This window comes from Gossypium raimondii, chromosome 10, assembly GCF_025698545.1.
Source record: "Gossypium raimondii isolate GPD5lz chromosome 10, ASM2569854v1, whole genome shotgun sequence".
Lineage (NCBI taxonomy): Eukaryota > Viridiplantae > Streptophyta > Magnoliopsida > Malvales > Malvaceae > Gossypium > Gossypium raimondii.
This window is the reverse complement of record NC_068574.1, coordinates 2109663-2129399: the sequence shown is the minus strand read 5'-3', so window position 1 is coordinate 2129399 and position 19737 is coordinate 2109663. Positions and strand designations below refer to the sequence as shown.

At 30.0% G+C, this 19737-nt stretch overlaps 1 protein-coding gene across 1 annotated transcript; it reads right to left on the bottom strand.

The window, feature by feature from the left end:
• LOC105777071 (squamosa promoter-binding-like protein 3) lies at nucleotides 1–1398 on the bottom strand. Its single transcript, XM_012600128.2, has 2 exons — nucleotides 931–1398; nucleotides 1–318 (listed from the first exon to the last, which is right to left on the bottom strand). Exons 1-2 carry the CDS (start codon nucleotides 1395–1397, stop codon nucleotides 198–200), a joined length of 588 nt encoding a protein of 195 aa, XP_012455582.2. The 5' UTR covers nucleotide 1398; the 3' UTR covers nucleotides 1–197.
• Between the last annotated feature and the right edge of the window lie 18339 nt (nucleotides 1399–19737).

The window sequence follows — 19737 nt, the reverse complement described above, 5'->3', positions numbered from 1 at the left end:
TGAAAAAGGTGACACTATTATAGGGGTAAAATTAAGATTGACAGAAGAGAGAGAGCATGGTTAATTAGTAAATTCCATATAGTTACATGATCATTTGGGAAAGTCCATTCCCATACATAGGATCATATTAAATTCAAGACTGAATTGACTCTTTTTTGCATATATATATATATATATGCTTGCCTTCTTAGCTAGTTTTAATAATTTGAGCCTTCTCCATGATATTCCGATGAACTTTTCCGACGGCGCTCGTTGTGTCCGGCCAAACGCCGTCGACAGCTCCTTTTTGTTTCGTCAAACTCTGATAACTCATGGAACCTGCATTAGCATCACCAGTTTGAATGCTATATATGAGAATGAACCTCTTTAAAAGAAAATGAAATGTAATTTCCTAGAAAATATAATAAATAATGATAATATCAATGCTTATTGAATCTATCTAGTCTAATGGTATACTGCTGTTAATGTGTATATATATTATGAAAATAAAAGTGGGCTTCTTTTGTACAACCTTTGTCAATGATACTGTATCTTTCACCATATTTATTTTTAAAAGGATTTTCCTAACTTTTAATTTGAAAAACTTTGTTTAAAATTTAAAAAAATGCATAAATGAGAATTTGATAGGATTGATTGTGAGGTATTATTGCCTATATGCTTTTAAGAAGTCTGTAATAATTCATGAATATCTATAAATGATCACAAAATTAGATCAATGATTTATAAGTGAAATGAAGGAGACATGTAATTAAGATAAGAAAATTGCAAAAATCATGGATTCAGACATCAAGATATAAAAATAGAACTAAAATGTTTGGTTAGAAATAGAAATTAAAAGCAGACATAATCACAGTTAAAGTGATGAAATTGTTAGGTTAAACCGTTAAAAGTCTATAACAGCAGTTAAAGAATTAGGGTTTTGTTTGAAACCTGCTACATTGTTGACAAAAGCGTTGATGGATCCCAGCAACTCGAACCACAGGAGCCTTGGCATGGAACTCACACACCTTATGTCGCCGATGGTACCGTTTGGCATCGGTCATGTCGGCAGTGCAGTTCTCGACCTGACAGGCGGGAGGACAGGAGCCTCCGACCACCGTACTGGACCCTCTTTTGCCTTTTTTCTTCTTGTCATCGTCACCAGTAGTACTATTATCCTCGTCCTCTTCTTCTTCTTCTTCCTCCTCCGCCATTTCCTTCAGTCTCCTTTTCCCTTCAGCTTTGCTTGTTGCCATTTCTGGGTTTTGCTTAAAAATCACAAAAGAAAAGAGGAGATGAATGAGATGAAGAGGTTTTCTATGAGGAAGAATAAAAAAATAGTCTCTTTGAGAGATAATAAGGTTAAAAAAAGGGAGAAAAAGAAGAAGAAGAAGAGGAGAATCATGTATGAGGACCATAAAGTTCCATTTATGTCCCTGTCAGCATTAGTTCAACAGCTAAAAAGTTTGAAAGCTCTAAGGAATAAATTTTAGTTCACAGGGGCTTAATCATAGCTGTACAAACCATATTTTTTTTACCAAAGTCCACTCACAGTAAATTATTTCAACTTAGACCATCTTGGGAAGTTCGGCATCCGATAATTATTCCGATAAGGATGACGTGGAATTACAGTATCATATAATCCTTTCTCTATTAGTCTATTAGTTTATTGTCATTAAGACACATAGTTTATTGTATATATGACTAAAGTTTTTTTTTTTATGTATGTTTTACAGTCTAAGAAGACTAATTCTTTTAGGGTTCATGGCTATCCCTCCTAGTAATGTTGTCTTCACGGTTTGAATATGAGTTCATTTCCTAAGAATGCAATCTATCTTACCACAAATATTGTTAGAATCGACTGGACCAGTCGAGGTAAGCCATTAGGCGGTGGACCTAGGAACCGATACTAACTAGTTGAGCTGTGAAAAAAAGACTGAATCAAATTTTTGATATTTTTTATTTTTTGAAATTTTTAATGATTTATTAATCGAACCGGCTAGATCGATTGATCCAATAAACTAATGATCTGACCAGTTCAACCACCTGCCCTATTTTAAAAACCACTTGCCACTACTCCTCCTGACACTTGCTAATAAAGACATCACAATTGAACTTTTATTTATACAAAATCCTTTGTCACTCCCCTCATCAAATAGTTTATATATATATTTTTGATAGAGTAAGTATATATATATTCATAATTGACATGTACCTGTAGACTTTTATTGACTTTTAATGCAGCAACACATATATCCAGAAGGTAACTATATCACATTAAAATATTGTCAGAATATAGTGAAAAACATCACCCTCAATCAAATATTTGAACCAATGAGGGGAAAAAAAGATTAATTTTTCTTCTTCATATTTTCTAAGGCAGCTTGGTTTGTCCAATCACAAAGCAAGAAACTCGCCTCGTTTCCAAAAAGCATTAATGGAAAAAAAAAGAACCCAAATTTTGGCAAAGACAGATTTATCCATATCAGTTGTTGGTGTCCTTGACTGGTTCAATACTGCATAAAAATTATGGGTTAAATTTGGACAGTCCTTTTCATAAAATGGGGACAGTTTTTGCTGGCAAACATCTAAAAGTTGTATTAAATGAAAGGGTTAAAAACCCATTGTAAAGAAAAAAAAATGGTCCAATGAAGTTAGCTTATATATATATATAGTCTTTATAGCAGCCTATTATAATTTCTCACGATGGCCTTTTGTTTTTTGCATTGTTGTCTCAAATTGGTGATAGCCAACGGGGTTGCAGATAAGTGGGAACCTAGCTAGCTTAACTAGGCCTCGTGCCCCGGTTACTACGACTAGTTCCATGGTCGAAAGAAACAGGACCACAACCATCATCTCGTACGTACATTATCGTGTAGATTGGTCCCCATTGTCTAATTGTACGAGGTCATGGTCAGCTGCATCAAGTTGAGTCAATTCGATTCCAGGGAACCATGCGCAGTTGGGTTCACGTTGTTGTCAGCTTCTGTACTATAGGACCCCCATGCATTCATTATACATGGTTGCCCTATTACCCTATCATAGTGATAAATACATGCACATACATATATATAAATGAGGGATTTGTGTTTAGATCACAACACTGTAACAATGAAACCGATCATTATTCATAAAGGGACTAAATTGTATAATTTTTATTTTTGGGAGATCAAAGTCCCTATCTGCCCTGATTGAAAGATGTTAGATTAAATTTTATATATGTATAGTCAAGTGTGCATATTGCAGTTATAGAGAGAATATTCGTATTTATATCTTGGAGAATAAAATATTAAAAGAGATAATCACGAATTTTAAAAAATTAATATTAACGTACAGTGAAACTGACATTAAAGAAACAATTAAAAAAATATTAAATTGAATGGTATGGACGGCTCAAAGTGCTAAGGCAACCACAACGATGGATTGGAAACCTCGATTACGAAATTGACTTGTAGGTACCAGGTGAAGAATAAACGAGGACAACTTTAATAGGTGAAGAATCAATAATTTGCTAACTACTATTTTCCAACAGGAAAAACAGAAAAAGAAAATAATTTCTACTTTTCTTTTTGTGAATTCCAATATTCCCTTTTTCAAGATTTTGTATTTTTTTTTCTAAAAATAAAGGACACAAATTTCGAGTTAAAAGCAAATTAGAATTTTTATTTATAAAATTTTATTTTATTTATTTTTTAATGGAGCTTTGATTCAAAAGTTGTCTGGATTAAGTCTTGGAAGGATGCGACCCACTTTAAACGGATTTGGTCTTGGATGGATGCAAGATTAGAGAGTTGCTTGCTTGATATTGCTCGAGATTTGATCTAAAAATTTTCGAGACTTGATTTTGAGTTGATGATGTAGATGTGGATTTCTTTTGCCCTCAAATTATTGAAACTTTGAAGGATCTTCAAATGATCAATTTTTCGAATGTATGGCTTTTTTTTTATGTGTATGAATGCAGAGCAATACTTTTTAGCTTAATCTTTAATAGCTTCGTCAATAAGCTCCTAGAGTTGATCTAAAGAAATTTCCCCAACTTCTTGAAAAACTTGATGTTGAGTTTCGTTGGTAGGAGTTTTGTTGCTTTCATTAAGATTTTCAATCGAAGACATCATGAAAGCAATTTGATCATCCATTCATTTCATGCATGTGGCAGTGGATTTCAAAACTTTCACGACAGAAGCCACTTGTTTCTCAAAGGGAGCAACGCTAGTTGTCATCATAACCACAAAGTCCAACTTCGATGATGAGTTATGGCAATGTGTTTTTGCATATATTTATTCTTCTAACTTTTGAGTTGAAGAAGACTTGAGATTTGAATTGTTGACGAAGTTGTTCGTGCGAGTCATGGCAATTTTGATCAACTTGATCTTTAAAAAGTATATCAACTTTCAAGCCGAAAATAAGTCTTGAAAACTGGAAACAAATCAAAGAATTTTACTTATAAAATTTCAGTTACGATCTTAAGATAAATCTTTTGGTTTTTCTCCTTAATAGAATTTTGATTCAAGAGTTGTATAGACTTGATTTTGGATGATGCAGTTCACTTCAAAGGTTGTCGAGATTTGATTTAGAAAATGAGTTTGGAGAGTTATTTGCTTGAGAATTGATTTAAGGATCTACAAGACTTAATCTTGGGTTGATAAGGTTCAGACTAAGTGTCATCAAGACCTGATCTTGAAGAACATGTTTTATCTCATTTGTGTTGATGCAATTAGATTGGAGAGAGCTTTGATCTAATGGAATTTGAGACCTAAATTTAGATGAATAATTCCACGTCAAGAGTCTTCCGCAGTTGATTTTAAAGAACACATCAAGATATTCTCTTCAAGCTTTAATTTATTAAGTTTTTGATATAACAAATATTTAAATTTAATTTTACAATTAACTCCTTAAATGAGGAATATTATAAAATATTTACAAGTCTTAAAAACATGGTATGGAGGCCCCTAATTAGGTACTAGTCCGAGACATTATAGCTAATTTAAATAGGAAATAATTGGTCAACCCAAGGTCCTTGTTTTAGGGTCCTCCAAAACCCAAATGGTTGCACACCCAAGATGGAAAATTCCTGGTTAAATCCACATACTTTCATGCTTTTGAAATATGCAAACAAGACATACCAACACAGAAAATCAAGAGAACCCAAAACATATATTTTAAAGAGCATCATTGTAACACTCACGTTAGAGATTTTTTTTTTTAAAAGCCAAATCATCAATTTGTTACTCCCAGGTAGAAATACTCATGGGTCGGGCCGAGTTTAAGTATGATATTAACATACTTTATGCTTGCTTAAATTTGGTCTAAAATATGGACCTAAAATTTTGCACAAACCTACTTATGTTTGCAAAAGATTAACCCAAACCCATTTTAGACCCGTCCATATTTTTAAATTTTTTTTTATATTATTTTAATTTTTAATTTTTTATTTATTAAAATTTTTTATATTGTGATCTTAACATTATTTTAATATTTACATTAGAGTAGTATTATATATTTAGTATAGGTTTTTTTTAATGTGTTATAAATTACATAATATAAAGTATTATAAACTTAAAAACGGGTTAGGTCGGGCTCGAGCATTGAATGTTCAAGCCCAAGCCTGACTCATATTTTAAACGGGCCTATTTTTTTACCCAATCCCATTTTTCGGGCATAATATTTTTGTCCAAACCCTCCCAAATTTTAGCAAGCCTTTGGGCCTAAGCGAATAGCCCGACCCATGAACAGTTCTACTAGGAGGTTCTCTAGTTAAGCCATAAAAGGTAGAGCAGTTCTATCTTATTCGTTGTAAAAGATAGGGAACAAATTTCTACAAAAACCTAAAATCCTTTAAAGATAACAATTTAAGTTAGTGAATTAGGAAAATCTTTTAACAAGTGGAGCTAAAGTTGAGTTATAAATTATTGTGTCAATCATTATCATCCTTTTTTTAGATTTTAGAAAAGAGTTTTCAATTATCATTTCACCCTCTCTTAGCAAAATCGATTCCACCAAGCACAACAGATTTCTTAACTCGTAAAGTTGCGTTAAATGAATTAGAAGCAATCTCCTTCTATAATGTAAATATATGTACGATAAAACTTAAATTCGGAATCTCAAAACTCAAAGTAAGTCTTCGTTAAACATCTAATCCGCAATTTCAAGGTAATTTACAATTTTTTTGTTCTTTTATTTTCCATCACTGCCTATTACCTAACATTTGGCACTATCCAATCTAATGGAACAAATTATGATAACGATTTGATGAAAAAAAATTCATTTTCATCCCTCAATTGATTAGGACAAATGTAGTTGAGCATTATGGTGAAAGACAATGACCCATTCTTCACAACTCGTAATCAATATTCTAAATATATAGTATGTCTATAGTCTAATGCATATTACCAAATGTAGTATTCATGGTAATAATAGATTTGAACATGTAATAAACTGCTACAAGTTCAGACAATTTTGAAATAAAGGTTTATTTGTGGGTCACTTTGGAAGAGAAGGCTATTATTGTTGAGTCGTAGCCCAAAACTACAAAGTCCATTAATATTTAATTCCTAATTTCACAATTTTTTTCAGTTTAATTTTTTGTTTATATTAATTTTGGAACTAGACATCTTTTTCAATTTCGGTTTATGACATCATCACTTAAAAAAAACATATATTTAATAAAAATTTTAGATGATGGCATGGCATAATTTCAAAGCACCATGTCCTCACAACATAGGCCAAAATTGAGAAAAGCTGTCTAGATGAAAGACTAATGCGGATAAAATAAAATTCAGGGGTTAAGTTGGGAAAAGTTGGACAAAATAAAAGTTGCCTGTATTAACTTTTTTATACAAAAACAAATTTAAGTTATATAACAATAAATATTTCCCAGCAAATTGAAAATACATTTAAAAAATCTTTGTACTTAAATAATGCTAAGATAGTTGCAATTTAGTGAGCAAATGCCTGTAAAATAGTAGTAAAATTAACAATAAAACTAGAGTTCTACAGTATCCAAACAATAACAAAACAATAACAGTAAAAAAATTTTAGGCCAATTCAAGCCGGGCCCAGGCAAAAAAAATACTACCTGAGGCTCGGCCCTTTAGAAAACAAGCATTATTTTTTCTGTCAAAACCCGTTTTTTAGGCATATAATTTTACTCAAATCGTCTCACTTATTGAGTAAGTTTTTGTATAGATTTTTGCCCTTTTCCTAAAGAAGAACAAGATATGGGCTAAAACATGCTTCTTTTTTCAAACCAGTCATTGATGTCAAAATCTACTAGGTGGTCTGTTATGGTTCATGGCCCATTAAATATAATGCATGATTTTATTTATTTTATTTTTAAATTTATACTTGACGCACAGATAATAATGTACAAGTCCATACACTATTAATTTGTTATTCACTTTTCATTATTAAATTTATTTTATTAATTAATGGATAATCTCTATTAGTAGATGGGCAGAGTGAATAGTCAATTTTGAAATTTGATATCCAAAATCCCTAACCTAATCAAGCTATATAAAATCATAGGCTTAGCTGAGGGACCACGGTTCCACCATCACAACTAGCAATGTCCCATCACCATAACCACAAATAATTAGGGTAAACTACATCTAAAGTCGTTGAATTATTAGTAAATTTATTTTTGGTCACTTAATTTAAAAAAAATTTACAACCTAATCACTAAACTATGTGAAACCTTTCATTTAAGGTACTAAGCTGTTAAGGTCGTCGTTGTATAACCTTCTCTGTTCTAATTGAAAGGTTAAACTCCCTCCCCTTCTTATACGGTTTAGTTTTTTTTAAGAAACAACTTGTCACAAATCTGCGAACTAAAATCTAACCATTAGATTAGCTTGGATCTGAGATATGTTCTTCTATCGTCAATGGGCGCTGTTCCACCGTACCAACTGTCGACTCGTCGCTCGAAGCTAACAGGCTGGACTTTAAAAGGAAAACTTATCAGTTTAGCGACTTAAATAAAAACATTCGAATAGTTTAGTGACTTTTTGATAAGTTTTTGAAATTGAATAATCGAAATATAAACTTCTTAATAATTTAGTGATCTTAGTGTACTTTACTCAAATAACTATAACAATATAACAAAATAAATAATACTTTTCTATATTAAATTCACTTGAAATGCACATTGTTTATCTATTCCCATATTAAGGGGAACTTGACGATACATCAACCGAAATCACATGTCGTTAATGTGGTTCGAGAATTGTTGAGCTGTGATTAGGATACCAACTTAAAACATGTGCATCGAAAGTGCGATAGGCTAGCTGATTGCTTAGCAAAGATTGGAGAAAGAATGGGCATTGGCATTCATTGTTGGTCTCAACCCTTTGATCTTGCTCTAAATGCCTTGCATGAAGACCTTAATGGTTTTTCTACTACTAGAAGTCTATACTGCTCTTTTTTTTTTTTTATATATTGTCTGCATGTGATAATAACATATGAATAATTTACATGTATAATTTTATATTTCATCCATTTTATAAAAATTAAGAAATTAGTTCATCTAATTTAATTTATTAGAATTTGATTATTGTACTTTATGGAAATTAAAAAATGAGTCTAAATGAATAACATTTTTAGACATTTGTTAATCAATAATTCAACAATTTTATGTAAAAATGAGTAAAAATAACAGTTGGGTAATTTATATGCAATAGATCATAAAAATTAATAATTTAAGTTTATATAATTACCAATAAGTGGACTAACTTCGATTTTTATAAAATATGAAGACTAAATTTTAAGAAATTAAAACAAAAGAATTGACTTCTCAAATTTTATAAGATAAAAAAATGAAATTCATATTTAGATCTAACTCTTGCATTGAAGTTATTGCAATTTTGAGTATATTGAGGCATTGAGAATTTTGAGTGGGTGGGTTCTGCCTAAATTCACTATGGAACATATTTCAATTTATTAGTTTGATCATATTTGGTAATGATTAATCCTAGCGATGGTTATTCGGATATGTATTTTTTAATTTGTAATTGTAATTAAATTTGTACTTGTATCGTATGTCAAATCTTAAGAGAAAAAAAGAGAATCTTTTTTTTGTGATTATAATTACAAGTAATGTCGCAATTACAAATAATATACATTCAAATAAGTATAACTATCATTAGGATTACAAAACACAACGGACCAATAACTAATATCTCCGAACTTAGTCCAAAATAGATGTAATAGCCTGAATTTTTAGTGGTGTCGGAATGGTGATTCGAGATCACTAAATCTGACAAACGAGTAGAAAATATTATAAATTTAGTAAGTATAAGTTAAATGTGAAGTTAGGAAAATTTTTGAAATAGTGAATAGTGTACTAGGAATAAATATTAAAATAATTAAAATAAAAACGAGGTATCGAGACCTCGAAGATTTTAAACCGAGCCATAAATATTTTTAGAAATATTTATAGAGTGTCATTGAGTTGGTATTAAAGTTTCGTTAGAAAATTTTAACGTTTGGATAGTTAATTAACTAAAAAGGACTAAATTGGGAATAGTGTAAAATTTGTTAAATTGTGATTAAATAGCTTAAGTGACTAAAGTGGAGGGATTTAAAGGCTATTAGGCCCAAATTATATGGGCTGGACGGTTGGGTAAGAAAAATCAGCAGAATGTAAGGAGAAACAGGGCAAAATTGGAAACTTAACAAATTAAACATTTAAAACAAAGACAAAAGTGAAAATCTAGAGATCTCTTCACAATTTATCAGCAAAAACGCCATAGGAGGTCTGGAATAAGCTGGTTTTTCATATTTTTGAATCATGTAAGTTTAATTCTTGATTATTTCTTCTAATTTTGTGATTTTGATACTTTTACAATTAGGTCCAACTAATTATTTCATTAGTTTTTGATTCCATGGCTGATTTTGAAAGTTACCATTGATTAGTGTTGGATTTTTATGATGAATAAACATGAAATTGAAGCTTTAATTTTGTTATATGATGATTTTATTAAGTAATTTTGATAGAAATTGATTTTAGGGACCTAATTGTGAAAAAGTTGGGAATTAAGGTTTGGTGTTGCGGTTTTGAGTATGAAAGGCTATGTAGTAGTCTAAAATAGTTGGAAAAGGTGTTAATTGAGAAAATTAGATCAATTGAGGGTTAATTGAGTAGGGATCAAATTGTAAAAACTGTAAAGTTTGGGGTAAAAGTGTAACTTCGAAAAATTAAAGGGCATAAATTGTGAAATGAATTAGAATTGAATTAAATGCTGATGAATGAATAAATTTGCATTTTAGATCGAGAACACAAACAAGTCGAGGAAAAGAAAAAGTAGCCGATTAGTCCCTGAACTTTTACAAATTCTGCAAATCGATCCAGGTAAGTTCATATGGCTGAAATTTAATGATTAAATGTTAATTTCATGAATTATACAATGTGTGGTGAAATGTATTTATTGTTGAAATGAGAATAAAATAAAAATGTGAAAATCGAATAAATGATCAAATTAAGTGGAACGTCGGATTTGAGTACTTCTGATCAAGTGACAAAGTGATAAGTGGTAGTTTTAGCTACACTTATCTGATCAAGAAACAAAGTGATAAGTGGTTACACTTATCTGATCAAGAAACAAAGTGATAAGTGGTTACACTTATCTGATCAAGAAACAAAGTGATAAGTGGCTACACTTATCGATCAAGTGATAAAGTGATAAGTGGTAGCTTCACTACACTTATCTCGATCAAATGGTAAAGTGATAAGTGGTAGCCTAGCTACACTTATCGATCAAGGACAAGTGATAAGAGGTCATATGGCAAAGTGAAAGTGAAGTACTCAAATTTCCATAACTGTTCCTTAATTTTGATCAAGGATGGTAAGTGACAAATGGGCCCAAATGAATTATGGTAAAAGAATAAGTAGTAGTGAGTTTATACCAAGGAACTCACCAAAGATTGTGGTTGACAGTAAATTTAGTAATGGTGTATATTGTATAAGTGTACAAGTGTTTGGTAAGATTTATGTTTTATGCCTATGAACTTACTAAGCTTTTCTATAAGCTTACATGTGTGTGTTTATTGTTTTGTAGATTAACGTATTTATACATTCGGAGGATCGGATCTACATCAAGAATCACACTACCAGATATACTCCGTAGTTTATGTTAAGCAACTTTTGGATTTATATGGCATGTATAGGAATTGAAGTAAAAGTAAATTTGAATGTTATGGTTGCGTTAGATATCGAAATATATACATGTTTTTAGTTTGAAATGGTTGATTGGTTGAACTTCATTAGTATTTAAATGAAGTAGATGAAATACTGGAATTGGTTGTGATTTGAAATTTGCAGGGAAGGTTAGACAATTATAAAGGGTTATATTGAATTTTTTAAAATTGCAATGGAGCAGTTCTTGGACAGCAGCATTGATGTAACTTTTAAAAATCACCAAAATAGTGGAAATAGAATTAGAAGTTGAGTGAGATATGAAATTAAAGCTGAAAGAGTCTACTTTCATAGGAAAGAAGTGGAGTAAGCAAAAGAATTATATACTTTTAGATATTTGAATTTTAGTGAAACAGGGCAAGAATGTTTTGAAGTCCCCTGTTCTGACTTTAGAAATTCATTAAAAATTGTACAGAAGGAATTTTGAGTTATAATTTATATGTATAGACTCCTTAATGAGTATATTTTCAGTAGAAATAAGTTTAATCACCATATGAAGCCTTTAATAAGAGATAATTAAATTTTAGTGATGAGTGGTTAGGATAGTCGATTAGTGAAACAGGGGAGACTTCAACTAATAAACTGTACTAATTGGCTAAAGCAAAAATTCTGAAAAAATTATCGTGAATAGATATATGAGTCTAGTTTTATGGAAAATTTACGGATCTAAATTTTGAGTTTCGTAGCTTGAATTATAATTATTTTAGTGACTGCTGTACAGGAGGACAGCTTTATTATGAATGATGAAATTAAATTTGAAAGTAAATTTTTATGCCCCGAACTTTTAAGTTAAGTCAAGTAACGCCTCATGCTCGACTCCAGCCATGGTCTCGGGTAAGGGGTGTTACAATAGATCTACACAAGATCCATACATATTTAGATTTAAACTAAAATAAATCTAAATAGAGAACCCACACGTGATTTACATAGAGTAAGACTCAAACTTGAGATATCAAAAACTATCCGGAGTGTCATTGGAGCCAAAGGGACGTTCCTCTCCACTCCCCCCTCTAATTTTGAGAAGCTTTTATTATGCATAATTTTGAAATTTTGAATTAGTCCCTTCAAAATTTTTAAAAAGTCTAATTAAGTCATTTAAAAGTTTTAAAATTTTTAATTAGACCCTTCAATATTTTTGAAGACTCTTATTAAACCCTTAAAATTTTGGAAAAATTAAGTAGATCCTAGTTTTTAAAAAAAATAAATTTAAATAGCCCCAAAACTCAAAGGCATGTTCTACCACAACCTTGGTTTTTTTTTCTTTTGTACCCGTTTTACGTTATATGTTAAGGGTTAGTGGCTATCCCTCTTAATTATCATCTTCAAGGTTTTAATTTGCATTCTCTTCTCGAATATATAATATATCTTATCACTGTACGTAACACTTATCGATAATGATCATCAACTTATGAATATGATTCTATCTGTTCTCAAATCTCAAATCTCAAATCTCATATACTCCCCGTTATTTCCGAATTAAAATCCTTAATTAACAACTAATCTCTTCATAATAAAACTAAAAGTAAGTGCTTTTAATTAATAATTTAACAAAAGGGGGGAATCGCAACATCACTCCCTCCTTCTCTAACCAATAACCAAAAAAGAAAAAGGCATAAATTTGTAATAAAATAAAAATGTATGTAGCTGTCCCATCCCTCAACATTCCTAAGACCCCACGAAAACCCATAAATATTGTTTTTTTATATACCCTTAACCTGGCATTTCTGCAAATTTCCCATCTTAATTAGGGACCCAATTCCCAGGTTTGACTGTTAATTGAGACTTTAAGAGTAAGTGGATATTAAATAAGATGAGGTTGTTATATAAGTATTATGATTATTGGTCCATGTGTCTTTATTTTACATATCATGATTTATATCAACTTTAATTTGGCACCAACCATTCAAATTAATAAGGATAAAGTTTCAAAAAAGAAAAAAGATGATTGAGAATTTGTGTAATTTTGGATAGGCCAAAACCATCATTACAATTTGTGGTGTTGATTAAAGTTTTCATGAAATCATGGTCCATTCTGATTTTCCCTCTTTGTTTAATGGGTGTGATTATATGTCTAAAACACTAAGTCGCGGACCCTCTCAAAATTAAATTGTATATTTGTACGATAGTAAAAATATAGTTTTATCATTTTAATAATCTATATCTTTATAATTTTAAATGGTTAAATTAAAATTTTATCATTTTAGAGATAAAGTGTAATTTTATCATAAGGGCTGTAAATTAAAACTTTATCATTTTAGGGGAACATGGCCCCCTTGATCTTCACTACACTCTGCCACTGGAAACAAAAATTAGTAAGATAGAATATCATTTTTGTTATTTGAATAAACAAATAATAATAATAATAATTAACTAAAATTATACTTAATTTGTCAATAATTGTTAATTTAGTGATAACTTGTTCTTGATAGGTGAATCATAAAAATGACATTTTTAAGAGAAAATCACGAATCGGTAACATATATTATATATGATATTAAAAATATATTCTTTATTTTTATTTATTCAAAAGAACTTATTTTTATTTAAATTAAATTAAGATAAAAAGATGATTCTCGAATTATAAGGAAATAAATTATATTAGGATCATCTTAAAATATATAGTTTTGGGCATCTTTTAAAATTGTAGAATAATATTTATATATTTTTAAAATTAATGATGTGATATTATTTTATTGATAGTTAAAACTATATATTTTAATATCATCCTAATATAAATTATTCTCATACGAAAAAAATTAAACTTTTTTAATGCTAAATCTAAAAAAAAACAAAAAAAAAACCTTAACTAATTATGTCATATCATCACCATACTAATTAATGTGCATGTTTGGCTAATTAGGTATCATGAACTGAGGTATCATGCCACATAGGACAAAATTGTTGATTGTTAGTTAACTGACGAATTTTTGCCTTATTTGAACATTTTTGCAACGTTGTTGATGGGATTGAAACCCCAAAAAAATGTTAAGAGCTAAAGTGAGAAAGGTGAATCTTGCAATTATGCCTTTTTTAATTACATTTTCAACAAGGACGATGTTTGAAATTTGTGTTGGGATTGGAATAAATTTTAAAAACTTGAGGGTTAAAATTTAATTTTTTTTGTTAAAATGATTTAAATTGAATAATTAATTTTTTAAAGGAATCGAAAATGAAAAATTTGCATTTGGTGAAAGCTAAACGGATCAATTTGAACTATTAATTTTTAAGATAGATTAAAAGTGCAATTGCACTATTTAATCAAGGGAGTTAAGTTCTCTGCTGGTAAAAGTACTATGGAGGCTTTTATATACTAAAAGTCGGATTGTATTTTGCCCCCTTTACTCAAAAAAATGAGTAAATTAGTCCTTATATGCTAGATCAAAGAGCAAATAAACCATTCTATTTAAAATTTTCATACATTTTTACTATTAAAATATGGTCTTTTGTACATCAACATGTGATACACGTGGCACTGTTTGATTATTTCGTCAACCACGTCAGTTTTTTAACGTACAATGACACTTTTACCCATCTTTTGAGTATAAGAGACAAAATGCATTTTAAGTCTTAATACAGGAGCCTCCGTAATACTTTTATCGATCCCGTCAACCCTCTACCTCTATCCATGCACACTAAATAAATTATACCTGTCAAATAGTTATGATTATATACCAAATTAAGGAATCTCTAAATTTAATTAAATTATTTTCCAATTATCTTAAATGATTCTTATAATTAAATTTAATCCATCTTAATACATATAATGCAACTTGGTCCCTTAAAAAGAATAAAAGAATAATTATATATAAAAGGAAAAAAAAGTAAGCATAATTTAGAGCAGTAACATGGCTTAAACCAGATTATTAATTTAGTTTTAAGATGATCATCATCTACCCTAAACCTAAACACTCCAAATAAATAACACAGTTTCACCCATAATTAGTTGTAAATTTATGTAATTAATTATTAACCCAAACTAAAGTTTTGTTAATAGCAAAATGACCCTATATATCTTACGTAATTACCATACATGAATGCCGATTGAGTCTTTATTCAATTGACATAAGTATTGTTATCAATGCAAAAGAATATGGATTTGAGCGTGCGTTGAAGCACATTATTCTCCTATTTATAAGTCGGGGAAATGTTATGGGTAGTTCTAGGCATTGTGCTAAAAAAAATAGCATATATGATCAGAACCTATAATGAGATTGTTAAAAAAAAATTACCATACATCAAACCCTTTTTTATTGTTTAGGGTAAATTACCAAAATAGTCACTTTTATTTGCCTCAGATTACATTTTAGTCACTTATGTTTAAAATGTTACGTTTTAATCCCTTGCGTTATCGTTTTGTTACGAAATGATCACTCTGTCGTTAAGATCTAGTACCTCCCAAATGACAGTCCAACATGGTAGTTAAAATGGATTTTAAATGCCAACGTGACTGTATAAACAAGTAAATTAATTGAAAATTTTTAATTAATTAAAGTAAGATTTTAATTTTATTTCTCGAAATAATCAAAACCAATGCATTAATAGATTAATCCTTAAACTGGAAAGAACCCTTTGTCTCCTTTTTCTTTTAGTTTTCATTTTTATTTTGACTGAAAAAACCATCTATTTTCATAGTAATATTTGTTGCATCAAAACAATAGAAATTAAATTGAGTGTTCCATCAATCGGTTCAATTTTTTATTCAAAATGGAAGAACAAAGAACTAATTCTGTAACACCCCTAACCCGAATCTGTCGCCGGAACAGGGTTACGGAGCATTACCGGAGTTTATAAATCAAACAGATAGAAAACGAAAACATTTCATATCATATAGCATTCATGTCAAAAATAAAAAAAAATCATACATATTGTCCTTTATACGAGCCCTCGAAGCCCAAAATTCACATTAGAAACAAATCGGGACTAAATCAGAAACTCATAAAAAAATTTAGAAACATTTAATATTTTCAACACTGCAGGGGTTACACGGCCGTGTGACTCACACGGTCAAGGGACACGCTCATGTCTAAGGCCGTGCAACTCACTGACTTGCATTCTTTTAAAAGATACAGGGGAGACACGACCGTGTCTCCTGGCCGTGTGTCACACACGGCTAAGACACACGCCCGTGTCTCTACCCGTGTGGACGAAAATAAGCTATTTTATAAGCCATTTTTCTCACCCAACAAGGCATGTACCTTCAGTTAATATTATGCATATAAATAAGTCATATTATAGCATCCAAAACAAGTGAAATCAATCCCTAAACATGTAGTATATTCACATACAACCAATATGCCCTTATGCACCTTAAATGACAAATACAAATATGTTTAACCATATAATCCATGTAACCAAGTAATCAACCAACTTCTATGTCTAATCGCATTAATACACAACATGTGAATCATTTACTAAAACTTACCATTTGGTACCAATTGTACCACTTATTCAATAGCATCAAATACATATACACTTACTATAGCATAGCACCAAATCACACCAAGTTATAAAATGTACCTCATTTGCACTTTCAACTACTATTTTACCTTTCATCATTCAACCACAAATTATTCCACACATCAACCTTTTAAGACAAATTAAGCACATATCAAAATACCAAAACATAAGCCAAATGAGTGGCTAAACTCAACAAAACACATATAGGCCAACATTTAGCTAAAAATAATCTATACATGCCATTATAACCAAAATCAAAACATTCAAAAGTACCAATAGAACTAATTGATAGTGTGATATAACTCTGACAAGCTTCCAACCCAATCGAGCTTTTGATAATCTGAAATGTAAAGAAAAACAAATACGTAAGCAATGAATGCTTAGTAAGCTCGTATAAAATTTAATCATATCAATTCATTTCAAATATGAAATTTATACATGTCAAGAATGATCCAATATTGATACCATAATATTCATGAAGTTATATTCATTAACTCACAAGGTAAATAAATCCACAACATCACTTATACATATTATTCCTAACATAGTAGGATTTTAAACAACTTTAACTCTTCCAAATTTCTTTATTTTCATTTGCATTTCTTTACTTTCCACACTCATTCCATATGCATAACACACCAGTCATAAGCATATCATTCAACCATAGCCACAAGCTAGTGCATTTAAACATAGCATTTTTTCGAATTAATCACATGATAAGTCATTTCATAAGAAATTGCATAACTTAAACCTTACCACTCTTTCATGAGCACTATCATATTTTCATTTCAGTACTTACCCTTTCAATGCATTTTATAAATAAACATATTACCATTCAACCAAGAGCTTGACACTTGCCTAAGCATCAAACAACAACACTTATTAGTGTACTTGAACATATTTCATATAAATTCAACATTGATAAACTTATTTTCTCAACATGTCACACTTGAGTTTGTTACTCATCTCAACTTACATAATTTCCATGTATTAACATATCAAAGATATTTACATATATACATGTCATGATACATATCATTCTCTTACCGTTTCTTCATAAACATACATCATCCATTTCATTATATCCATATATCATGTACCATCATTTCCTTACATTTCATATATATACCTATATTAGTTCGTATCGAACTCATATCATATTGTACCAGAACATTTCCCGTTGAACCGTTTAGAATATCGTTGGATATTCAGGTAGATACATAGGAAGTGTATAGAATTATAATCTGTCAATTTATATGCATGTATGCTCATACGAGCATGTAAACGACAAGCTCTTTCGAGCTATATAACAGGAAGCTCATGTAAGCTGTATATCGGGAAGCTCATGAGAGCCAAGTATCGGGACAAGAGAGCTGTGGTGTGTCCGCAACACATGCAGGGTCACAACCAAATTCGAAACCCTAATGACATGACATTTGTATCCTCCGAATTTTGAAGGTTCAAACAAGACTCGGTAATCATCGTACGTCGTTTCATAACACGACAACTTGCATACTAACATATATACATTAATTTGATCATTATATAATCACCTATTAAAACTCACTTTAATCAAAATTATACAGAATACAGTTCATACGAACTTACTTGGCTAGATTGTAGAAATACCAAGATTCAAGGGTATTTTGGTAATTATCTATTTTTCTCGATTTTTCACCCAATCCTGATCTAAATTAATAATTTAATTAAAATATTAATTTAGACAATAAAACAATTGATTTCATGTAATTTGATCATTTTGACATTTTTACAAAATTTCCCTAAAGTTTTATTTTTATTCAATTTGGTCCCTAAAACCAAAACATGCAAATTAACCATTTTAATACAAATCCAAGCTAGCCAAATTTTCATGGCATTTAATACAGCCCATTTTTGCAAGAATTTCACAACAAATCCTTGTATTTTTACTATTTCAATAATTTAGTCCCTAATCGTAAAATTCATCAAAATCACTTGATAAAATACTTTTAAATAACAATTAATATCTCAAATTCATAATTTAATATCAAAATCACAAGGTTCATCAATGTCAACTTTCAAAATTTTAATAAAATCAAAATTAAGATATAATTTAGTTGGACCTAATTGTAACAATCTCAAAATATAAATTTACAAGAAACAAATAAGAATTTAACTCAAATGAAGCAAGCAAAAATATGCAAAACCAGCTCAAGGACCTCTCTCTATGTCTATTTGAACCAAAATGGGAGAAGAAATGCCTAGAAAACTTTAAAATCTAATTTGTTTATTTTAATTTCAACTTATTTACCATTTTACCATTGAATGGCCTTTTTTTAAAAATTTTTCTCCTTATGCCTCCTCATCTTTTAATTTAGGCATAATTGTTTCTTAAGTCCTCCCTCATTTACTAATTAAGCCATTTAGTCATTTAATTATTATAATTAGCAAGTTTTGCACATTTTTCAATTTTGTTTTTTTAAATAATTAACTATCGAAATGTTAAAATTTTTCAACAAAACTTTAATACTACCTTAATGACACTCTGTAAATATTTATAAAAATATTTACGGCTTGGTTTATAGAAACGAGATCTCAATATCTCATTTTCTAAAACCACTTGATCTAGGATTCTACCACTCGAACCTAATAAATCATTATAAAACATAAATTACCAATTCAAAAATCTTTTTAAAACCCTATTTGACTCGTAAATATTAAATAATAAAATTTACGAGCTTAATCACCGAATTTAGTGGCCTCAAACTATTATTTTCGACACCATTAAAAATCGAGCTATTACAAATTCAATGGAGGGTCAGGCATGGATTACAATAAGTAATGAGTTTTCTTTTTTGTTCTTTACTAGGGTTTTTGGTTCAAATATTATGAATTTTTTGCAAAAAGGTGATCCATCTTTTCATGTTTTTCTATATATGTGACAGACAAAAAGGATAACCACAATAGCAAGTAGGTATAGAGGTTGGTGCCTCCATTTCTTCTTCTTTTTCTCTGTTGTTCTATTATTCTCTTCTTTACTCTGATGGTAACAAAAAAAAAAAAAACTCAAGTGTTGCTTCTTTTTAAATCGGAGAAGATTGGGTTTTAGGGCAAAATTTGATATTCTATTTTCA